The sequence below is a fragment of the Bubalus bubalis genome, chromosome 19 (assembly GCF_019923935.1).
Source record: "Bubalus bubalis isolate 160015118507 breed Murrah chromosome 19, NDDB_SH_1, whole genome shotgun sequence".
In the NCBI taxonomy this organism is placed as follows: Eukaryota; Metazoa; Chordata; class Mammalia; order Artiodactyla; family Bovidae; genus Bubalus; species Bubalus bubalis.
The window spans coordinates 7,752,161-7,777,909 of NC_059175.1; the positions used below are offsets into that span (position 1 = coordinate 7,752,161).

The 25,749-nt window shown below is 43.9% G+C and overlaps 1 protein-coding gene and 2 pseudogenes across 9 annotated transcripts in view; 2 read left to right on the forward strand and 1 right to left on the reverse strand.

Annotated features, from left to right (window-relative positions):
• Positions 1-25,749, reverse strand: part of ARHGEF28 (Rho guanine nucleotide exchange factor 28) — a 350,788-nt gene that overhangs the window by 282,679 nt on the left and 42,360 nt on the right. For all 9 annotated transcript variants that reach the window (XM_044932457.2, XM_044932463.2, XM_025270861.3 and 6 more), the window contains exon 2: positions 2,400-2,443. In XM_044932457.2, coding sequence (XP_044788392.2) covers positions 2,400-2,432 — 33 coding nt within the window. In that variant the 5' untranslated portion in view covers positions 2,433-2,443. The remainder of the gene's footprint in view (positions 1-2,399; positions 2,444-25,749) is intronic.
• Positions 19,212-22,149, forward strand: LOC102396377 (annotated as a pseudogene).
• On the forward strand, positions 23,642-24,606 carry LOC102412391 (annotated as a pseudogene).

The following is a 25,749-nucleotide window of genomic DNA, read 5'->3' on the forward strand; positions in this document are numbered from 1 at the left end:
CAGTTCTTCTGTGTATTCTTACCACCTCGTCTTAATATCTTCTGCTTCTGTTAGGTCCATACCATTTCTGTCCTTTATCGAGCCCAGCTTTGCATGAAATGTTCCTTGGTATCTCTAATTTTCTTGAAGAGATCCCTAGTCTTTCCCATTCTGTTGTTTTCCTCTATTTCTTTGCACTGATCACTGAGGAAGGCTTTCTTATCTCTTCTTGCTATTCTTTAGAACTCTGCATTCAGATGTTTATATCTTTCCTTTTCTCCTTTGCTTTTCGCTTCTCTTCTTTTCACAGCTATTTGTAAGGCCTCCCCATACAGCCATTTTGCTTTTCTGCATTTCTTTTCCATGGGAATGGTCTTGATCCCTGTCTCCTGTACAATGTCACGAACCTCATTCCATAGTTCATCAGGCACTCTATTTATCAGATCTAGGCCCTTAAATCTATTTCTCACTTCCACTGTATAATCATAAGGGATTTGATTTAGGTCATACCTGAATAGTCTAGTGGTTTTCCCTACTTTCTTCAATTTAAGTCTGAATTTGGCAATAAGGAGTTCATGATTTGAGCCACAGTCAGCTCCTGGTCTTGTTTTTGTTGACTGTATAGAGCTTCTTCATCTTTAGCTGCAAAGAACATAATCAATCTGATTTCGGTGTTGACCATCTGGTGATGTCCATGTGTAGAGTCTTCTCTTGTGTTGTTGGAAGAGGGTGTTTGCTATGACCAGTGCATTTTCTTGGCAAAACTCTATTAGTCTTTGCCCTACTTCATTCCATATTCCAAGGCCAAATTTGCCTGTTACTCCAGGTGTTTCTTGACTTCCTACTTTTGCATTCCAGTCCCCTATAATGAAAAAGACATCTTTTTTGGGTGTTAGTTCTAAAAGGTCTTGTAGGTCTTCATAGAACCGTTCAACTTCAGCTTCATCAGCATTACTGGTTGGGGCATAGACTTGGATTACTGTGATATTGAATGGTTTGCCTTGGAAACAAACAGAGATCATTCTGTCATTTTTGAGATTGCATCCAAATACTGCATTTCGGACTCTTTTGTTGACCATGATGGCTACTCCATTTCTTCTGAGGGATTCCTGCCCACAGGAGTAGATATAATGGTCATCTGAGCTAAATTCACCCATTCCAGTCCATTTGAGTTCGCTGATTCCTAGAATGTCGACATTCACTCTTGCCATCTCTTGTTTGACCACTTCCAATTCGCCTTGATTCATGGACCTGACATTCCAGGTTCCTATGCAATATTGCTCTTTATAGCATCAGACCTTGCTTCTATCACCAGTCACATCCACAACTGGGTATTGTTTTTGCTTTGGCTCCACCCCTTCATTCTTTCTGGAGTTATTTCTCCACTGATCTCCAGTAGCATATTGGGCACCTACTGACCTGGGGAGTTTCTCTTTCAGTATTCTATCATTTTGCCTTTTCATACTGTTCATGGAGTTCTCAAGGCAAGAATACTGAAGTGGTTTGCCATTCCCTTCTCCAGTGGACCACATTCTGTCAGATCTCTCCACCATGACCCGCCCGTCTTGGGTTGCCCCACAGGCATGGCTTAGTTTCATTGAGTTAGACAAGGCTCTGGTCCTAGTGTGATTAGATTGACTAGTTTTCTGTGAGTATGGCTTCAATGTGTCTGCCCTCTGATGCCCTCTTGCAACACCTACCATCTTACTTTGGTTTCTCTTACCTTGGGCGTGGGGTATCTCTTCACGGCTGCTCCAGCAAAGTGCAGCCGCTGCTCCTTACGTTGGACAAGGGGTATCTCCTCACCTCCACCCTTCCTGACCTTCAACGTGGGATAGCGCCTCTAGGCCCTCCTGCATCCAAGGAGCGGTGGCTGCACGGGCGCAGGAGGGCCTAGAGGCACTATCCCACACAGCCCCCACCACCACCTATCTATGTATGTCCCAGCACTTCTGCCTTTGAATTTCTATTTCATGATTTTACCTGACTATCATGTTGCCAACTATCATTGAACCCCTCTCCTCCAAAGATACACACAGAAAGCACTCTTGGTTATTATCAGCATATCATATAATAATGTGTTCAAAAATCATCCACAGAGATAAACTGAGCATTTTTGAGTCCAGAAGTTAATACAGTTAAGCATTGGTGGTATAGCGGTGAGCAGAGCTGCCTTCCAGAAGTTATACAGTTAAAAGTTACTCAGGAAAATACCATTAAAACCTAGACTTTGGAACCAGGAGTCAACCAGTTTTAAAAGTCTCCATGCAAAAACTTGAACTAGACAGTAATGCTGTGTGCGGTTTTTTTAAAACTCCCAACTCAATAGCAAGCAAAACGTTTCTTCCCACTTTGGTCCCGTGTGTTTCAAGTCCAAGAATGAGCCACTTAGGCCTGCAGCCCAGGGCTTAGGCACTTACATACAGAGGTACTTCGCTGCAGTTCAGCTCCATGGTTTCCGCATCTGCAATGAAAATTACAAACGAGAGTTACTGGAGGAGTCCCCGTGTGCCCAACCGGTAGAGCTCTATCCTGCCTTTCAGTTAACATCATGGAGGGAAGAGATATCCACTAGATAGGAAAACTGTAGAGTCCAAACTAAGAACAAAGGAATAAGATGCTCTCCGTATAAAGTAACTTCCCCCCTTTCTTCTTTCACATGAATATCTACAATAAGGAAAACCTATCACCCCCAACATTATCCCACTGACTGCTCCCAAACAGAAATTATCAATATATTTCAGAAAGCCAAGAAAGGCAACACAAGCATGTGGCAAGTTTGGCTTTAGTTAATCACTTAGGCTACACTGAGGTCAGAATCCACTCCTGGCTGGACGGGGCAGGAGCCTATGGTGACAAGACAGATCTAGGACCTGTTACTCAGGACCTGAAAGCTTTCTCCGGAGGGAGGCAGCCCACTGTCAGGCTAGCCAGCCTCTCCACTAGCTGTAGACACCCCATCTGCACCCAGAAACCAGCTAGCAGCTTAGACAAAAGGAGCATCATTTAAAAGAGGTTCACTGAACACCTTCAATGGGCTCAGCATTGCACAAAGATGACCAGGAAGTGATCTACCCCTCACAGAGCTCACAGCTGAACGGACACCTAAAGATGGGAAGAAAGTGAAGAGTGGGCTGCACGTGAACTCTGAGGAGGGCCGACAAGGAGACTCACAGCCCCCATCACCTCTCCTCTCTTCCCACACCCACCTGCGTCCTCTGGGACACAGTTCTGCTCACCAGGCCAAGCCTGGCCCTGGTCCCCAGGCCACCACCAGCTGCAGTACTTTGGGGATGTCTCTTAAGAAGGCAGACACGGAGCACCTGAACTGTGATTTTGAGTACAGTAATCCCCAGAAGACACATGTGACTCAGAGAACAAATACAAAGAATTCTATTTTATTTTTTTATAAAATCATTTAGCTCACATTTTACTAATAGTTCATAAACATGCTGGCGTTGGCCACCTTCCTGGGTCACAAGTTACCTTCCATGACTCATCTGGAGAGAAGACAGAGGGCATCACAAGGCCAAGGGGTTGAGAGCTGGGCCCCGCCTTGGTCCTCGTTTTCAACACTTTGGGCCCTGTAGCAGTTCATGTGGACACACTTAAATGGGCTTACAGGTCATCATTAACAATTTTTAATGAAACTAACCTCATAAATGGAGAAGGCAATGGCACCCCACTCCGGTACTCTTGCCTGGAAAATCCCATGGATGGAGGAGCCTGGTGGGCTGCAGTCCATGGGGTCGCTAAGAGTCGGACACGACTGAGCGACTTCACTTTCACTTTTCACTTTCATGCATTGGAGAAGGAAATGGCACCCCACTCCAGTGTTCTTGCCTGGAGAATCCCAGGGACGGGGGAGCCTGTTGGGCTGCCATCTATGGAGTCACACAGAGTTGGACACGACTGAAGCGACTTAGCAGTAACCTCATAAATTGGATGAATGGTTTAAGGAGTCCAGAAGAAAGTTCAAATTAAAAATAAAAATAACCACAAAAATAACAAAACTGAGACTCCCAATCCCAAAAGGAATTGTTCATCAGCTACACTATAAAATAAAAATAATGACCAACCTGAGAGCATTGACAAATACATGCCCCCAAGATTCAAAATGATCAAGAAGGCATTTAAAATATGAATGTAGGACCTCCCTGGTGGTAGGGTGGATGGGAATCCACCTGACAATGCAGGGAGGGTTGATCCCTGTGCCAGGAAGATTCCACATGCTGAGCAGCAACTAAGATCCTGCACCACACCTGCTGAGCCTGTGCTCTAGGGCCCAAGGGCCACAACTACTGAAGCCCATGTGACTAGAGCTGTGCTCCACAAGAGAAACCACCATAATGAGAGGCTCGCACAACGCAACTAGAGAAAGCCCATACTCAGCAATAAAGACCCAGTGCAACCAAAAATAAATAAATAAAATTTAAAACATGTAGGGCTTCCCTGGGAGGCTCAGCTGGTAAAGAATACACCTGCACTGTGGGAGACCTGGGTTCGGTCCCTGGGTTGGAAAGATCCCCTGGAGAAGGGAAAGGCTACCCACTCCAGTATTCTGGTCTAGAGAATTCCATGTACTATATAGTCCATGGGATCACAGAGAGTCGGACACAACTGAGTGACTTTCACTTTCAAATGAATGTATATCCACAGCACATGTACCATGACTCTCACACTAAATGTATGCTGTGTCTCAAAATACTAGTCATTTTTCACCTGTTAACAGTCATGCCATACACAATTCCAATCTTTTATAAAACTTTACTGAACTTGATAATAAAATCAGAAGATTCTTTGAAGATTTCTACTTAATAGTAAAAGAAATGAATGCATTCTATATGGTAAGCACAGTGCTAAGAAAAAATGGCTGAAACACAGAGTCAAAAAACACAAAGTATAAAAACTAAAGCACGTTCCTTTAGGAGCGAAACTTTTAAAACTGAATGTTTTAAGAAGCCTATTAGGACAAATTAAGCTGTGTGGAAGACTTGCCATAGAGTTAGAGAAAAGTACAGATGGTATTAGATTTTGTCTGATAAAATACATTTAAAAAGTCACTTTGGGTGAGAATATGAAGATTTTCTGAAGAGTGAATTACTGCTTCAGTAAATAATGTTCAAAATACCACCCTGATGGGGCAGCTTCTCATAGGAAGTTTAAAAAGCACAAATGCAAAATCCATTCACTGTGTCATTCACGGGTGAGCTATCGTAACAAAAAACCTGAAGCCAAAAGCACACAGTTTCCCAGGATGTCAGTGTGGTTAATTTTATAGAAATAAGACCTTTAAACAGGGTCAAATCTTTACAGCCGCTGCAACAAGACGGGAAATGACCATAAAAATCTTTACCACATTAAAGGGTGTTGGTTATATCGCAACAAAGTACTTTAAAAAGTTGCCAACCATGTACCACCTAATCTTCTAACAAAAATAGAGTGTTCCAAACTTTTGCTGGGTTTTCCAAGATTAAAACTGGCTGTTTATAGCAGATTTTTCTTAAAATATTTTTCAAATAAATATCCTATCCCTTCTAGAAAGGGGTGATATTTAATAAGTGAAAAAGAAAATGCATCTCAAAAGAAACAGGTTATAGACAGTATATACCATCATAAAAACATTCTGAAAAAGTATTTGTATGTTTTTATTTTGTGATTTTGATGCAAAAATTATTTAAAGTTTGCCATCTACAAAAGCCCTCCTACACACATGCTTTAAATTTTGGGGAAAGGCTTTCTAATATACTTTTTTAACCTTGCCATATGTTTCAAGGGTTTTTTTTCCTTTTTAATGCAACAACTTCTGATTAATTTGCAGGAAGAATGATTAACATCAGGAAAAATGGGAATTTACTAGCTACATTTAAACAAACTCTTATATAATTGTTGGATGGGATTAAAATATAAATCCCTTTATTTATAAGTACACCCAGCACTCACTTCTTCAATTAGAATCTTTTTTACCATAGTACGGTATCCTTTCCAGCTATGAGACTTCAAAACCAATTTCAAAATAAACAGTACTTGGAACCAGACATTCAAGCCAAAGTACTACACAGCATTGCAATTACTAAGCATAGATTTTCAAAACAGTGGCACATTATCACTATATTACTCTGCCATGTATTACATGTCAATGCTTTTAGTGAGAACAAAAGGGGCTATTAAAAAAATTTTAGATTTGAGGTATGTTTTAGAATATACCCAGTTACAGTAGTTATTGTCGTTCGGTCACTAAGTCATGTCTGAGTCTTTGCAGCCCATGGACTGCAGCACGCCAGGCTCCCCTGTCCTTCACTATCTCCCGGAGTTTGCTCCAATTCATGTCCGTGCTACAGTAGCATGTTTTATTAGTAAGTACATTAAGTAAGGGATACATGCTAACATTTCATACTTAAGGGTACAGGACAACATTTTGAAGCTCTGCTCTATAAAGTAAGCAAGCCTTCCCCACAATGGTTAGGCTGCTTTTCCCAAGTCTTCCTCCTCCGGGTTCAGTAGACTAAGGCATGACCTGTGGAGTGCAGGGCGCTCACCAGAGCCTCTAGAGTTGTGTGTTTATCCAGTGAAAAGGCCCACGTGGGCTGAAGTGCAGTCCAGAATCCAACCTGGCACAGCTCTGTGAAGGATCCAGGGTCTGCAGCCAGTACAAGGCCCACTTCATCAAACGCCTGCCTCAACTTTGGACTGTAATTATCTCAGATGAAAACAAAACATCAAGAGCTAAACAACATATTTACATTTCACCTGATATTTAACAACTCATATTTTATTATTTCTGTTTACCTTTTGCCTGTTTTCAGTGAAGACAGTTAAGAACCATTTTGAGCAGCAGTTTTCTTGTTTTCCAGAGAAACTATATTTCACTGCTTGAAAAAAGAAACTAAAACCAAAACACCCACAGTTCTCAGCCTCAATTCCAACACTTATAAAACCACTATCAGGATCACCTACTTAGGCTGTAAAGAAAAAAGTTCAAAGCAAATATATCCTCAAATAAAACTTCAAACCAAATCAGATATTAAAAACTATATCCTCACTTTTCTGAAATTAATTCCTCTGTTATAGCTAAAAGCAGTAACCTCTGTGTTCACTTGCAGAGCTGCATGATGTAATGAGGCCACACCTCCTTTTACCTCAAGTTTAATGATAAAAAATTTGTATTTGCTAAACAAGTCACAATTGCCTAAGTTCTTCCCATGCTGTAGCTTTGCACTATGTAAGTGAAGTGTCATGCACTGCGCTTCATTTTCTAATGCTTGAGTTCTCCACCTGCAATTTCAAAAATTGAGACTCAAGTCACTTTTTTTTTAATATTTGAGAAACTGAAAAGCCAATACAGTTCTAGTCTTGCTGGCAGACACCATGGACTAATCTGGGGTCTCAGTAGAGAGCCGCAACTTTTAATTTTACTCCCAAAAGAGGAAACAATCTTGTGAAAAGATCATCAAGATACAAAAAATTCAATATTTTAGATATTTTTTGAAAAATATATACTATTCCAGTATCTTTGATTGCTAGTTAACGCTAAAGAAAAATATTAGACTGTTTTCAACAGGTGAAAAGAATATTTTAATGCTTAAAAATAACATTTAACTAATACAGAAAAAAATCAATTCTTTGAAGTTCTGGGTTTCTCAAGTTTTTGCATCTAAATGAAATATTCTAAGACTGAGTCAATATAAAACCATGGCTAATTTTGTCTTCAACATGCTAAAAACTGGTGTGTATGCCTCTCATACAACCTATTAACAGATCATGGTCAAATATTTATCAATACTATAAACAACTACATTTAGAAGGATAATGGTATGTGAAGTACTGCATTAAGTACTTTACCAACATCATCTCAGAGAATCCTCATGGCTGCTGTTGTTCAATCGCTGTCATGTCCGACTCTTTGTGACCCCATGGACTGCGGTACTCCAGGCTTCCCTGTACTTCGCTAACTCCTGAAGTTTGCTCAAACTCATGTCCACTGATTCAGTAGCATTGAGAAAATGCTACTTAGTTACCTAAACCTTCATTTACAAGTCCCTCCAGTTACAATGTTAACTGCAAAGCAAGTTAGCTAAACAAAAATATTTAAATGAACAGACCACTTACAGAATTACAAGCAACAACCTCCCATGTTCATTCTTCGCCCAACCCAATGCCAGCATCTACCCTCTAGCAATTTTATCCTGTACACCAAAACTTTTTCTATAGTTGTTTGCTTTGGCTTCATGTGGTTACCAGATATTTTAGCTAAAAAACAACTAAACTGAAAATAATGCTGGAAATCTTTTTTTAAGCATGAAATAAGGTTAAATAAAATTGAGAAGAGAGTTTGAGTACTGGAGAACTTCAATTCCCATACAAAACTATCAATGAGAATGTGACAGAGATCCATTAAAAAGTAAAAAGAAATAATCATAATAAGATAAAAGCTTAAAGACAGTAATTTAACATTAAAGGAATACGAGTACCTTCTTCCCACCTAGGAGAAAATAGAAGACAATCTTGGGTATTTCTAATAAAAATGACCCTCATAATAATGCTTTGCAAATCAAATATGACAACACCAATGTCCCACTGTGTAAGTTGTGCCAAAAAAAAAAAAGTCACAACCTCCTTCAATTAATCTCTCACACACACATGATTCACCTTATGTTCCTTCTAAGAGTCAACAGAGCTGAAAACTAACTGTGTAATAGGTCACCCTGAACAAGGCTAGGCTGGTATTTAAGCAGCCACTCCAGAACTGTAAGCTCTAGCCATGATGCTCTGCTGCCTTTCAGCCAAAGGAATAAAATATAAATTTTATAAATATTTACAGAATTTTAATTTCATTTTCAAAAACTAGAACCCCAGGCAAATCTTTTCTCCACCACTGTTACCTCTGAACTGTGGTCCCCATTTTAAGGACCTTCACTTTAAAGGGCCCTCTTCAGCTAGGAGGGCCTCCAGTCTCCACTTCACAAGGGCAAAGAAAAGCTCAGCAAAGTTGTGCCACTTGACTGAGAATGAAGCCAAGAGGCTAACTGTGGCCAAGGCATGTGGATCCAGCCTGTCTGACCCCAGAGCCCATGCTCTCCTTGGCCTCAGCACAGTCCTTTTGTAACATTACTACAATCTGAAAGACAGAAATTCATTTGGCTAAAAAGCTGTAAGAACCTCATAGCGAGGAGTATAGGCTCAGAAACAGACTGTGTTTGAACACCAGTTCTACCCTATTCTGTGTGACTCTGGGCCTGTTACTTACCTCCCTTCCCTAGGCCATGTGTCAAGTAGAAACAGTAACAGTACCTACCTCTTAAGACTGTGGGGATGATCAAGAGATTTGATAGAGTAAAAAGAGAAAACACTTAATGGGCACGCAATAAAGCCTAGCGGTAACTATCATAATCATCATCGCATATTATAATGCATGCATGCTCAGTCGTGTCCAACTCTTTGCGACCCCATGACTGTAGCCCGCCAGGTTTCTCTGCCCATGGGATTCCCCAGGCAAGAAGAGTGGAGTGGGTTGCCATTTCCTCCTCCAGGGGATCTTCCCGACTCAGGGATCAAACTGGTGTCTCTCCCGTCTCCTGCAGAGGCAGGGGATTCTTTACCGCTAGTGCCGCCTGGGAAGTCCAGTCATTGCATATGAAGCATACGCAAAGGGTTTCTTAAGCATTTGAATCTTGATTTCAAATAAAATCATTCAGAACCTCTACATATTAGACTGATCAAGATGATTTGGCAGTAATTGGGGTGAAAGGGTAAGAACGAGGTCTATTCAGCTCAGCCTCATTCTGGCGGCCCCAAAGAATTCCCAGGTATCAGGAATTCTGAAGAGCACTGTACCACATCACTATAATACCGTCAACCTCCACAAGATTTTTCATTAATTTTTGTATTTGGCTGCGTTGGGTCTTGGTTACAGGATGTGTAATCTTTAGTTGTGGCATGTGGGATCTTTCATCGAGGTGCACGGACACTCCGGCTGTGGTGTGTGGGCTCAGCAGTTGTGGCATGCAGGCTCCAGGGTACATGGGCTTCGCTGCTCTGCGCCATGTGGGATCTTAGTTCCCCAACCAGGAATGAACCTATGTCCCCCTGCACTGCAAGGCAGATTCTTTACCACTGGACCACCAGGGAAGTCCTAACTCCACAGAATTTTATCTGATTTTACAGAACCAAATATTCTTCCTCCACTTTGAAACTTCAAAGAGCAGAGAGCAATTACTATTAGGGTAATTCTATTGCTACCTTAGTTTGAAACCTGTGGCACTGGAGACAGAAATCTTGATTCACGGCTCCTTCAGTGAACCTTGGAGTGTAGAATTTTAATTGTATTTCACAACTGTTATACTAACAGGAGGAGAAAAGAACAGTTAAAAGGGAGTAAGTCCAAGTAAAAACCTTCCATGCCAACACAATGGATGGGCAGGAAAAAAGCATTTTAGAAATAAACCTACTACTGAATACACAGCAGTGTCTACAGACCTGCTTCAGACTGGAGTTATCTACCTGATTTATGCAGGTCTAAGCAGCTTTATGTGAAAGAGTAGAATTACTCGGTGAACTCAGTGTGGGGAAATGTCTGAAGATTAGAAAGCAGGCAACACAATAACCATTCAAAAGGATCTCATTAATTCCAACGACTGGGGGTGGGGAGGAAGAAGGGGAGCCAGTCAGTCTGAAATGGGACAGCCTAAATTAGAGGACGTTTGTAAAGTACAAAGAGGAGCAGGAGCTAGCTGCTAGCAAAATGTTCCGCCAAACCAGTCACACTTGCTTGTATTTCACAGGATGTATCTGCACACAGAATGATTAAGCCCTCAAAAAGCTTTTTTATACTTCAATGGAACATTCCCTTTACTGGCTCACTTTTGCTATTAATCTGTTTAGTGTATCCTTCATAGTCAATGCAAAGCTCAATCACTCAAGCATCGCGGGCAAGTTCCATCTCATCAGGGCATCAATGTCCTTATTAGCAACACAGCTCTAAAGCTCCTCTCTCATGTCAAAGTCAATTCACTGCACAACACTATGCAGGCTGTCATGGGAGGGATAATAAAATACATAAAGTATATATATATAATACTGTTCCTACCATGGATGAGCTTACAACCTGGCCAGGATAAGATCTATAGCCATGAAAAGTTAAGGGTAAAGGAGTAATACCCCTGAGCTGGCAGAACACGATAGTATAGGACGAGCATGAAGCGATAAATGAGTTACATACACAGAACGAGAGAAAGGAGGATTCAGCATGAAGACAGACCTGGACACATGATATTTTTATGAAACACTGAGGAGTTAGATAAATTAGAATAACAGGTCTGGAAACCAGAGGGAGTAAAGGTCACTGGCCTCTTACGTTAACACACAATTCATCCCCAAAACAACACACATTAAATCTGCAACAAGGACTTCCCTGGTGGTCCAGTGGTTAAGAATATGCCTGCCAGTGCAAGGGACATGGGTTCAATTCCTGGTCCAGGAAGATTCCACGTGCTGCAGGGCACCTGAGCCCACATGCCCTAGAGCCCGCGCTCTGCAACAAGAGAAGCCACGGTAATGAGAAGCCCGCATCTCTGCAACTAGAGGGTAGCCCCACTAGCCACAACTAGAGAAAAGCCCGCGCAGCAACAGAAGACCCAGCGCAGCCAAAATTTTAAATAAATAAATAAAAATCTATGACAAAGGTGACCAACAGACTCCCAGGGGGCGAGACTCCTTTGCCAAAGACCTAACAACATTCTTAATTTCATGTTTGCTTTGAGTCAGAATGTAAACAAAATATACTCCAGTTTTTCTGACAATGAGTTTTTCACTTTTCCATCTTAATGGAATGCATGATCAAGTTTAATACAACTAACTGATGCTGACAATTCTCTGCTTGGGCACAGATAATGATCATATCAAATTTATCAACCCTTGCTTCACCACCAGCATCTCATTTCTATTTTCTTATTTTGCACTCATCTTTATAAAACAAGGAAATAGAGCAAGAAAAATAAGTCACATACTGTAAACAGTCATGCTACTAAAACTGACCTGGCAGGTGTGAAATGCCCACAAGTTCACTCATTTGCTGATGCCTTAAAGCTCAAATTCAATACAAGACAGACTGTTTTCTTGGCAGAGCTGTTCAACCCAAGAAGTTTAAAGCAGCAATCTGGCAATGTATCCCAGAGTAGTCAAGAAAAATATTGCAGAGAAAGAGGCATTTGAGTCAGGTCCTCAACAGAATAAAGCCTGGCTAATATAGCTTTCTCTTATTTTGTAAAGTATAGAGTTTCTCCACTTTTTACTTCAACAAAAGAAAAATAACTCTCCCCAGAGTCTCTGCAGGATTACTGCAAATTAAGTGGATTCATACGACTTATAGTTCATTGATGAACTTTACAGAGTCTGTGAACACCAAAAATTTAGGTATGAAATTTTGTGTGATGTGCATTTTTCTGAGAAGAATTTATAGCTTTCAGATTCTCAAGGGACTACTGGACATTAAAGACTAAGACCTTTTTTTTTTTTCATCATGCTAGACATCAAAATTAAAAAGTGTTCCTCTGTGAAAGCCCAAGTGAGGGAGATCAAAAGGCATGCTGCAGACTGGGAGAAAATACCCAACAAAGGACTAGTATCTAGAATATATTAAGAACGCTCAAACAATCCAGTTAGAAAATGGACAAAAGACATGGACGTTTCACCAAGAGGATATTTGCATGGCAAATAAGGTCATGGGAAGACGTTCAACATCATTAACCACTTTAGAGATGCAAATTAAAACCACCATGGATATTAACTGGATTTACTGTGGTGATCAATTCACAATACAATCAGTCTCCCATATCCGCAGATGTGGAACCTGAAGATACAAAGGGCTGACCGCACTACACCATTTCATGCAAGGGACTCGAACATCCACAGATCTGAGTGTCCACCAGTGGGCCTGGAACCAGTCCTCCATGAATACCAAGGGATACCTGTATATACATATAAGGAATGATTGTGTTTTATACCTGAGACAAATACTATGTTTTAGGTCAATTAATTCAAAAAGAGAACTTTGGTTCATGTATTGGAATGCTACACAGCTGTTTCATCTACTATAGAAAGAAATACTTAATGCCTTGGAAAGATGTTCATGCCAAGTTAAATTTAAAATGAAAGTTATTTAAAACATATAGTATAATCCCATTTTTGCAAATAATATATGTACACAATATGTATACAAAAGACATGAGAAGGCTATAAATGTGAAAAAAAAATCAAAAACCACACACACACATAATGAAATATCAATATAGCATTCAAATGGCTATAACAAAACACAGTGGCATAACCAAATCTTGGAAAGGATGTAGAGATGCTAATCACTTACACATTGCTGGTAGAATGCAAAATAATATAGCCATTCTGGAAAACAGCTGGGCAGTCTTTAAAAAACTAAATACACGTTGCCACCAGTAATTCCACTAACAGGTATTTCCCCCACCCCCAGAGAAATAGAACTTTATGTTCACAGAAAAACCTGTATATTATTGGTAATAGCCTTATCTATAACAGCCAAAAACTAGAATCAGCCCAGATTCTCCAACAGTTGAACGCAGAAGACAGCACAGTCTGCTGTCTGTGTGCACACTTATGTGTGCATGCCTAAGTCAGCAATACACACTACTCAGAAATTAAAAGGAACTATTTACACACCATGGATCAATCTTTAGGAAATTATGCTGATCGATAGGAGCCGATCCCAAAAGGTCACAGACCATAATCCCACATATATAATAACATTTTTAAATGAGAAAAATTAATGGACAACAGATTAGTAGTGGCCAGAAGCAGAATACAGTATTGGGAGGGGTAAGGAGGGAAGGCGGTCATGATTATAAAAGGGCGACATGAGGGATCCTAGCAGTTTCAGAAGCATTCAGTATCTTGTCTGTGGCGGTGAACGCATGAACTTACACAGGTGACAAAAAAGGATGCTGCAATTTAAGATCACAGAGGCTAGTAAATATAAGTAAAACTGGGAAACCTGAGTAAGATGAGTACATTGTATCATTGTCAATATCAACTGATCTTAGTAGTAGTAGCAGTTAGACGCTCTGTCCTGTCTGACTCTTTGTGACCCCACAGACTGTAGCTCACCAGGCTGCTCTGTCCATGGGATTTTCCAGGCAAGAATACCGGAGTGGATTACCATTCCCTTCTCCAGAGGATCTTCCCGAGTCAGGGATTGAACCCAGGTCTCCTGCATTGCAGGCAGATTCATGACCATTTGAGCTGTAGGGCAATTGAGCTTATTATAGTTTTATAAAATATTACCATTGGGCAGAGAGTATAAAGTTTCTCTACAGTGTTTCTAGGGCACTCAGCAGTAAAGAATCTGCCTGCAATGCAGGAGACGTGGGTTAGATTCCTGAGTGAGGAAGATCCCCTCAAGAAGGAAATGGCAACCCACTCCAGTCTTCTTGCCTGGGAAATCCCATGGACAGAAGAGTCTGGTGGGCTACAGTCCATGGAGTCGCAAAAGAGTCGGACACAACTTAGCAACCAACCAACAACTAATAGTATTTCTTATAACTGAATGAGACTGTACAATTATCTCAATAAAATTGTCAATTTGAAAAGTCATGTTAGAATTTATGTATCCTAATCGATTTTCTCTTTTGCAGTGGCTACCATAGGCGGTCCACTGCCCCTCACATCTCACCCTCATTTTCCAATGATATTGCTACTGCTTAAAATATTTTTAGGATTCTTTCTCAGCCTGTGACATGTTTTGATTATTCTGTGTGACAGCTTTATCTTTAAGAATAAATTTCAAATTTTAAAATGTCAAAAGAAATTCAGAACTATGTTAGAGAAGAAACAAAGTGAACAAAGTAGGAAATACTATTTATGGGCAAGAAACAAAGTAACTAAGTCATGAAAGTGGTTCTCTTTTGTGGAGTCGTGGGCTTAGTTTAAGCTTGTGAGATCCAAGATTAAAAAACCACATACTTCTGATTGAAAATCCCTTCTAGAGGCAATGTGAAGCCAAAGAAGTATTTGAAGTGAGGCAGTAACTTACCTAAGGTCGTCTTGTCACAAGGTTGACCCAAAGACTGCTAAACGGACTACAGAGACAAAAGAAAGTAGCTGGGGGAATAGGCACATGGAAAATTCTCCTGAAAACTTAGGAGCATGTCTACTGAGATGTTAACAAATCCAACCAGAGGTGGAAGGCACCACCTCCCCCATGGCTTTCATCTGCATTTCAGACAGCAAATTGTGGCTTTGCACCACCCCCATCCACCTCCCCATTCCCAACTTGGCTTTATACGGTCTCTGCAGGAACAAAAAGGTACTCTCCACCTACTAACCACAAAAATTAAATTCTTAAACCAGAATAGCTAGATTACTGTACCCAATTCTAAACTATAAGACTAGTGGACAAATGAGTAAAGCCTGGAAAAATTCTCAAATGATGCTTTCACATTTAGAAATATGACCTTAATGATTAAAAGAAATGAAGCTTAACCTCAGAGAAACAGCTAGTTTCTAAATGTTTCATTTAGTTTAGCACATTTACTCTGAACTTCCTATATATGCTTAGTACTCATAAAAAAAAAAGTATAAATGTCTCCCTTCAAATGTCTATCAACTCTATTTGAAAAGAAAGGGTATACTGATATGAAACAGGCAAATAAGCTAAAAGAACAGATAACTATATACCAAGGAAAACACAACCATTCACTTTCTCTATAAATACTGTTAGGTAGTTAGAATAGGGAAAGTGAAGTCGCTCAGTTGTGTCCGACTCGTTGCAACCCCATGGACAGAGGAGCCTGGGGCTCCTCTGTCCATGGGATTTTCCAGGCAAGAATACTGGAGTGGGCTGCCATTTCCTTCTCCAGGGGATCTTCCCAACCCAGGGATCGAACCCAGGTCTCCTGCATTGCAGGCAAACGCTTTACCGTCTGAGCCACCAGGGAAAAGGAGTTCAAAATGGTGGTGGCTAAAAGATAAGGAAGAGAAAAGCCACGAAAATAGAACAAAGGAAGGCCCGAGGGCCGGAGTGAGGACCTCTGGTAGAATAAGCAGCACTCCTGGCTAACCCAATTTACACAGGGCAGGGCTGGAGGAGGGAAACATATAAAAAGAGGAGCCAAAGGGCTGGGGCTCTCTCTCTCTCTCCTTCCCCCCACCACACGTGCTGGGGCGCTCTTCTCTTCGCATCTTTGGGTCGGCACGCCCTCACGCGTCAGGGATGGATTTTCCTGTTATTATCTAGTTAAAATAGAGCTGTAACACGGATCTGTAACACTGATTTGTCTAAGAGCTATAACACGGTCTAAGACCCGAGAGCTGCGACACGCTAAGGGCTTTAATGTCCGTCACTCCAAATCTTTGTTGTGACGAGACAGAATTGAGGAGCATACACTCGCCTGACAATACTTATTGAGTGTCTATTATATCCTAGGTACTGGGGATGGAGGGATGAGTTCTTCCTAGAGAAACTGCCGGCCCAGTGAGAAAACGGAAAACAATGAGAATATAAAATGTGTGGGATTCTGCGAATCCAGGGAGATAGAAATGCTCAAATCACTCAGTAGCTGAGGTATCAGGCATGGTTCCCCAAGGAGATGAGGCCTAAGCTAAGTCTTAAAGAATACATACAATTGCTTTTTACTAAGGGCATTCCTACTTAGAAAAGCATTTGGAAATGAGGGCAGAGCATGTCTGGTTCTTACATGACTGAGTTGGTGGGGCAGAGGAGGAGCAGAAGAGGGAAGGGAACTGCTTCTGGCATTCAGCATCAGGAACCGTGCATGCTGAGCATTCAATAATACTGGACTGATTGTGCTCAAAGAACTGTCCCACCCAAATGCCAATAGCGACTCTTGTTGAAAATCATTGACATTCACCAGGTAGACCGTGAAATGGGAGGATATTGCAAGTAGAAGAAATAGGAGTAACTACACGGAAGCATTCAAGAAAGGGTTATTCATGGAGCTACAAACACCTCCAGGACTACTGAAAGTATGCATAGGGCAGTGGTGGGAGAGAAAGATGGAAAATTTTTCCAGGCCCCAATGTTACATCATACTAAGTAACACGAACTTAAAGCCAATTAGTGGCTTTAGGCAACAGACGCAAGCAACCCAAATTGCGTGTTAGAGAGATCACTGTGACACAGGGCTAAGATGAACTGAAAAGAGAGAGACCAAAGTCAGGGAAGTCAAGCAAGAGACCATTGCTATTGTTCAGGTGAAAGACAGTGAGAGCCTGAATCAAAGCAATGTTTTAGGGAGGACAAAGAAATGTGAGAGATTAAAGAACAAAATGAAAAGGCCTTGATGCTTAATTAGATGTAGGGCATAAGGACCAGGAGGAATGAATCTACGGGAACCCCTTGGTTCATGGCTTAGACAATGGAGAAGATGGTGCCACTGACCAAGAAGGGGAAAGTGAAAGGGGAGGCAGACAGATGACTTGGAGAAAGAAATAAAAATGAGTTCTGGCCATTAAGAGATTGAGATGTGATGACTGGTATCCAAGACAGGTCAAAAGCAGGGACCTGGAGTTCAAGAAAGAGGTCTGGGCTGGAGAGAAAGATTTTGATAATACAGTAACAGTAATTAAAGTCATTTGGGAGTAAATGAGATGGAGTAAGGAAGTGGATACACGCAAACTCAAAAAGGGCTTAGAACAGAAACTTGGAGAACTCCAAGAGAAAGGGAGAGGAAGCAGAGCTCACAAAAGGCACTGAGGAACAAAGAAATAGGGCTGACATTTACGGAGCACTATTTATTGTACTAGACAATTTTCATCCAGTCCTCACAAACATATGAAGTACCTTCTGCTATTGTCCCCATTTTACAGATGGGAAAAGTAAGGCACAGAGAGGTTAAACACTCTGCTCAAAGGCACACAACAACTAAATGGTAGAATGGAAATTTAAAACCAAGCAGTCTTGTTCCAGATTCCACACTCCCAACCATCTATTACCACGTTAGAAATTTAGAAGGGGACAAATGTGACAAAATCCAAGAGAAATGAACAAGGGAGCAAAAGCTGTGAGGCAAAGCAAGATAAGAACTGAGAAGGAACACTTGAAGCCGAGATTGGAGAGGTCGCTGGTCTGCCTGGCCACATCCATGCTGAAAGGAGCAGCCTAATGAGAGCAGTGCAGCAGTAACCAGGAGGAGAGGAGTGGAGAAAGTAAGGTTAAACAGCAAATGCTTTAAGAGTTTAGGAAAATGAGAGAGCTTTGCAGTTGAAGTTGTTAGAAAAGACTCTGCCTGGTGTGTCTCTCAAGCTGTGTCTCAGAAAGGAGAAACAGACTGAGAACTGGGGTTCAAATGTTTTCAAAAGCCACGTCAAAAACTGTTTTGTTACTGTGACTAAGATCCATCTATACCCCTGGGCTCCTGTGATCTGAACAAACGTGACCCACCTATGATAAGAATAATAACTACTGAGTACACGCTAGTTTCTTTTCTATGTTGGCCGTCTGCGGCGGCTTCTGAGGATTCTTATGTACTTCCTTTTTTCCTCCCCCCCCCTGAGATGTCGTGGTAACTTTATGGTCCCATTCCAAACTGAGATGCGATTGAACTATCTTTAGTAACTCTCCTTCCAATGACATATTAGACAAAGTCTTGTAGCGACTTCCTGCTGACCCCGGCCCCTTTGATTTCCGTCTTGGAGGTCCTCTCACCCATGACCTTTGCCAGTCATAAGACTTGTGGAATGTAAAGTATAATGTTTCTTGGTTTGGGGATTTTTAAAAATTATGATTATTCTGATATTGTATACTTTTTGTACATTTACTTACTCTGGCCAGGTCTTGTGGCTGGCGGGATGTTAGTTCCCTGACCAGGCATCCAACCCTGTGCCCTTGGCTGTGAAAATTCAGGAGTTCTAATCACTGAACTACTGGGGAATTGCTGCAACACTTAGACTTTAAAGGGCAGTAGTTTTGCTTTTAGGCAGCATGTGTTCAATGTCTGTCCCTGCAGTTCCCTAACTTGGGTAATTTAATCTTGGCCTCAGTTTCTGTCATTTGTAGAATGGAGAAAAGAAGAATGCCATTGTAATAACTTGCTGAGAGGATGGAATTAAGTCACACAGATTGCCTGGCACCATAGTCGGACAACTGATTTGCACATCAGGACCGCTACGGACTTCCACCAGAGTTTCCTCCGGCTTTGCCCTGCCCAGCATAGTTCACCATCTTTCTGGTCCTAACGTGTGTGCTCATGCACAGGAAAATCCGAAGCTGGAGCTGGGCAGGCAGAGCAGGACTCCAAGACAGGGATCCGCTTTTGGCCATCAATGGGGTCTCCTGCACCAGCCTCTCTCATGCCAGTGCCATGAGCCTCGTCGATGTCTCAGGGAATCAGCCTGTCCTCACTGTGTGGCAGGTAGAGGACGAGGGACCTGTGCAATCGCCATCCCCGGGTGAGCTTCAGGCACTGTCACCCGTGTCTCCACTGAGTCCCGAGCCCCCAGGAGCTCCAGTTCCCCAGCCTCTCCAGCCCGGGTGCCTCCTCTCACCCCCTGACAGTGAGGCTTACTAAGGAAAAACAGACAGTGATGCTGACGGCCCAGCCACCCAGGAAAAGACCCGCCGACCCCGCCACCGAGGCCCCACAAGGCCCACCCCTCCAGGAGCCCTACCGGATGAGGTCTACCTGTCTGACAGCCCTGCAGAGCCGGCACCTGCTGTCCATGGCCCTCCCAGCCAGGGTGACAGTCGTGTGAGCTCCCCATCTTGGGAGGATAGGACAACTCTTCAGCCACCCCCTGCTGAGGCCCTGCTGTTGCCCCATGGCCCCCTCCGGCCTGGCCCTCATCTCAGTCCTATGGTGGGGCCTGTTCCCCACCCACTGGCAGAAGATCTTACCACCACCTATACTCAGAAGGCCAAACAAGCCAAGCTACAAAGGGCACAGAGCCTCCAAGAGCGGAGTATGAAGGAGGCCAAGACCAAATGCCGGACGATTGCATCCTGCTCACTGCAGCCCCTAATCCCTACTCCAAGGGGGTACTGATGTTTAAGAAACGTCAGCAGAGAGCCAAGAAGTACACCCTAGTGAGCTTTGGGGCTGCCGCGGGGACCGGCGCTGAGGAAGAAGACGGCTTGCCTCCAACCGGTGAGTCCGAGCTGGACAAAGAGGCTTTCTCCGACGCCTGCAGCCTCACCAACCAGTCCGACTGGGACAGCCCCTACCTGGACATGGAGCTAGCCAGACCGAGCTCAGGCACAGCAGAGGGCCGGGGGCTGGGAGGGCAGCCGAGTGAGGCCTCCAGGCGAGGGGCCCAACTCTTTGAACAGCAGTGCCAGCGCGCAGCCTCCATCACCCAGCAGCTGGCCCAGGAAGGTCCAGCGGCCACGCTCAACAGGCAGGGCCTGCAGTCTCCACCTCAGCCACAAAGTGCTCCGCCAGAGGCGGCTCTACTCCCATCCAGCCCTTTGCCAGCCCCTGTAGTCAACCCCAGACCTTTCCTCCCCGGCTGTGGAACCTCTACCTGAGCTCCAAGCATCTTTAACCGTTCAGCTAGCACTCCCGGCTTACAAGGGCTGCGGTCAGGTACCACCTTGGTTATTTTCCGGCCCCTAGTTCCCAAGAGGGCAAATGAGAGCCTGGGAGGCCTCAGCACCGCCCCACCGCCTTTCCTATCTCCTCCGCAGGGTACCTTTCCTGTGCCCAGCTTCACTTAAGGGGTTCCAAGCCACGTGCCAGTCCCCGCTTCCCCCAGCACCCCACGCTCCTCCGGCCCCGTGACGGTCACCAGATCCCTATACATCCCAGCCCCTAATCATCCTGTTACACCAGGCGGAGCCCCAGAGCCCCCGGCCCCCGCTAGCGGAGCTGCCATGACCTCCACCACTTCTATCTTCCTGTCGTCGCCTCTGCGATCTGCTGCGCGCCCAGAAGCGCCTGCCCCTCTAGCTCTGCGGCCGCTGAGCCCCCCAGCGCCCAGGAGCAATGCATCTCCGTGCCAGCTGCTCGCACGGGCATCCTCCAGGAGGCCCGGCGTCGGGAAACCCGAAAGCAGATGTTCCGGTCGGGAAATAAGGAGACGAAGAACTCGCCCAACCCCGAGCTGCTATCATTGGTGCAAAACCTGGATGAAAAACTCCGGGCTGGGGGCGCAGAATCTGGTCCAGAGGAGGATGCTCTGAGCCTCAGGGCTGAAGCCTGCAACTTCATGCAGCCACCAGGGGGCAGGAGTTACAAGACGTTGCCTCACGTGACAGCTAAAACCCCGCCTCCAATGGCTCCCAACACCCCACCCCCTACGACTCCTAAGACTCCACCCCCAGTGGCTCCTAAGCCTCCTTCTCGAGGATCCTCCATGGGTTAGTGAACGGGGCCGCCCCTTCGGCTGGAATCCCTGAAACACCAAGGCTTCAGGGGAGGGGAGGGGAGCTGTTTGCCAAACGTCAGAGCCGAGCGGACAGGTATGTGGTGGAAGTTCCACCTGGTCCTGGCCTTGGCCCTCGGCCCAGAAGCCCTTCTCCTACCCCTTCACTGCCCTCTTCCTGGAAATATTCACCCAATATATGTGCTCCACCTCCTATTGCTTACAACCCACTGCTCTCACCCTTTTTCCCCCAAGCTGCCCAAACTCTCCCTAGTAAGACCCAATCCCAAGGGCCTTGGGCAGCCCCTAAGCAGGGCATTAAGGCTCTGGATTTCATGCGCCACCAGCCCTGCCAACTTAAAACTGCCATGTTCTGTTTTGATGAGGTTCCCCTGACTCTTGGACCCACCTCCTCAGGGCCTCCCCAAACTGCCTGAGTCCAGGAGATCTGCCGATTCTCAACTCCAGCGCCCCAGCCCACTGTGGAACCCCTGGCCCCCACTGTGCTTGCCCCCAGAGCAGCCACTACACTGGACGAGCCCATCTGGAGGACAGAGCTGGCCTCAGCCCCTGTCCTTAGCCTATCCCCTCCTCCAGAGTCTCCCAGGGGTCTTGGGACCTCCCCCAGCCCCTGTGGCTTCCAAGTAGCCAGGCCCCGATTCTCAAGCTACCAGAACAGGATTGCAGGCTCATGTGTGGAGGCCTGGGGCGGGCCACCACTGAACAGGGCACAGCTCCCAGGCCCAAGGGGAGGTGGAACATCCAGTTCCTAAAATTGCTTCTCCTTCCCAACGCTCTCCCTGCCCTGCACCCCCCCACCCCACCCCGCCCCACTAAGCAGGCTAAATTTCCCGTGCCAGAGATAATTTTGGAGTTGGTGTCCTGTTCCCCAGTTTCCTCCTGGCTCCCAACCTCCCTGCTGCTTTCTAATCTACTCTCTCTGCTTTGGTGTCTGTGCTTCTCTTTGTAGTTCCTTGCCTGGATCTCTGTCTTTAGGTCTCTCTCTTCACCTACACTCCTCTGCTGGTCTCTATTTCTCTACATTTGTGCCTTTTTCTGTGGGCCTTGTTTTAACATTCAATGAGAAACACACAGGGAAGTTACTACTAAGCCCTCAGGCAAGAAGCTCACCACCAGACAGGCAGCAAAGGGACTGAACTGACCCCTATTTGCATTAAGTCACTCACTGTTCCTCACTCTTCTTTCCCAGCTTGGCTGGTATATTCCTAGGCATGTGTATGTCTGTGAATGTGTGTGTATGTGTAAGTGTGTGCATGAACACAGATGTGCTCTTCTGTCTGAGGCAAGACTAAGACCAGAGGTCTAAATAAAGACCCAGTCTGGGTCTCACCTTTGCCCTGATTAAGAAAAAAAAAAGAAGAACTACAAATTTCTATCACATATACAATTAGGATGTAAAATCAGCAGTGGGGATTCAAGATTAAAACAGAAAAGAACTTTCCTACAGATTAAATATTAAAACAGTCCAATGAGTTACCAAAAAAATCTTCAACTAACAAATTAAATATTAAATACACTGTCCTGAATATTACTAAAGGCAAAGAGAAATATAAGATCCCGCCCTTGAGACATTTATAGAGAGACAAGTTCAAACACATGAGGAGTTCAGCAGCAATTTAAGAGCTTAAACAATAATTCAATAATAATACATAATTGTGGGCTTCCCTGGTGTTTCAGTGGTAAAAAAGAAAAATCCACCTGCCACTGCAGATTCGCTTGGACCAGAGACACGGGTTCAATCCCTGGTCCAGGAAGATCCCACACGCCACAGAGCAACTAAGCACATGGGCCATTAACTACTGAGCCCATACTCTGGAGCTTGGGGGCCACGACTACTGAGACCACATGCTGCAACTACCGAAGCCCACACGCCCTAGAGCCCAAGCTCTGCAACAAGAGAAGCCACCACAATGAGCAGCCAGTGCTCAGCAACTAGAGCGTAGGCCCCTGCTCTCTGCAACTAGAGAAAAGCACTCACAGCAATGAAGAATCAGCACAGAGCCAAAAATACATAATTTTAAATAATAATAGTACATAATTGTGCAGAGCTCATGAGGGACTGCAGTGAGGTCAGGAAGAATGAGGACTCAGAAGGAGCCACGGTCTTTGGAAAGTAGAAAGTTACGGGGAATCACTTCTAGTGCAGCGAAGAGGAAAGTGAAGGGGCTTTTGTTCGCTATTTTGGTCTTTTTATGTTGGTGGGGACCTGTGCATACTTACAAGGAGAAGGGAAAGGGGAGAATGTTCAAAGTGCTGATGAGAATAGACCTTGGCAGTTGGCACCCAGTGACCAAGGATGTTAAATGTCCCAAAACGGGAACAGTCCTGCATCTTGAAGAACTGTGCCATGTTCTTCTTAGAAATCTGGACAGATTTCCATTCTGCTCCTGATGGCTCGGGTGTGCCTTTTCTTCAAAAGAGAGCCTAGCCAACTTCAAGTCTCCACCAGAAAGGGCCTTCCTCATGGGAGAGTTCCTACATTCTAGAAAGTCATACCAGTTAACTACATGATACTATCCTTTATACAATCCCCCAGGAAATTAGCACATAATTTCTTCTCAGATCTACCATTAAAATTCCTAATATTTTCATTTAAATTATCATTTAATTGCCCAACTCATAAATTATATATTAATGTTGATTTTCAGTTAAATATGAAAACAGAGGGGTAAGCCGTGTGCGGTGGCGGAGTCGGCATCGGCTGCAGGGGGAGACTTTGGCGTGATTTCTCACACCATCTTGCTGGTATAGCCTACCAAGAGGCCAGAAGGCAGAACTTAAGCTGAGTATGAATCTGTGAATGAGCGTATGGAAGGTGTTTGTAAAATGTATGAAGAATATCTGAAGAGAATGAATCCCAACAGCCCCTCTATCACATATGATATCAGTCAGTTGTTTGATTTTATTGATGACCTGGCAAGCCTCAGCTGACTTGTTTACCGAGCTGATACCCAGACATACCAGCCTTGTAACAAAGATTGGATTAAAGAGAAGATCTACGTGCTCCTTCGTAGACAGGCCCAACAGGCTGAGAAATAGTTGAGTTTGGAAGCATTAGGGGGACGGGGGTGGGCTTGGAACACAGGTGTGTGCAGTGTGCTGTAGTGGAAGTTTTGTTTTATAGTTATCCTGTTTCCATTTTGGTATACCCTAGCCAGAACTGAATGTATTAGATAAAATGTGATGATCTTGTTCAATCTGAAAACCCCTTTGCGCCCTCCCCTCCCCTTTTTTTTACTTAAACATTTTTATGATGATTTAGATGGAAGTTGGTTTTTGTCAGTTCATATTGGTTCCAGTCCCTCAAACTCTTCATACCTGCTTTTAAACATCCACTGTACTAATCCTCCTTCAAACTGGGGTGGGGAGTGGGCGCAGTTTAGTTACATCCTCAAGATAAAGTCTTGGTGAAAAACAAATGTTCTTTAGTTATTAAAAAAAAAAAAATGAAAACAGAATACTAGTTTTACTTCGATTTTTCAAAAACATGGCGAAAAGAATTTAATACCCAAATGTGCATATCTTCTATTGGAGTGAATGGTTCTATTTCATGGCATATAAGTTCCTTGTTGATAGTCCTCACCAAGGGAGACCAAAGAATAAGGCTCTGTCTTTCTGTCAACCTGAACTTGGACAAGTGGGTGGCTCTTGGGATTGGATGTGCTCCAAAAACTGCAATGCCTGCCGTGAGGCAGGTAGAACTTGGCCCTTTCCCTCTGACTATTTACTCAAGTCCTCAGGAAAATTAGAAGTCCCCTTTTCAGATCATGTTTTCTATGGCTCTCACATAACAATGTGTTCCCTAAAGCAACACTGAGCCCATTATTCTGAAAAATGCACTATTAGAAAGGAACTAGGAACTAAAGGCTACAGTTTGCAGAACGTGAAGCAAAAAAGTAAACAGCACATCAAGGCAGATCTGCACGTGCTATGAACTGAACCACTCTCTACCTACTCTAGGGGTGGAAAAGCAGTCTGGAAAATGTTTGCATCAACAGAATACACAGGTGTGGTGAGTGCAGGCCTGAGTGTGTGTCCTCCCCGCAAACTCATATGCTGAAAACTTTACCCCAAAGATGATGGGGTTAGGAGATGGGGCCTTGAAGAAGTTCGTAGGTGGTGAGCGTGGGGGCCCATGAATGGAATGAGTGCCCATTCCCTAGCCCTCCTGCCAGGTGAGGACACAATGAGAAGTCTGTGACCCAGAAGAGGGCCCTCACCCAACCATGCTCCTGAACTTGGACCTCTAGCCTCAGAACTGTAAGAAATAAATCTGTTTAATAATATGAAGGCCAAATACAAGGTCCTGCTTCATCACTGTTTCCCATCATCTTAGGACTTCTCATAAGGCCACTAAATTTAGTTCATCTTAACCCCACTCCCAGTGTATACACATACACACAT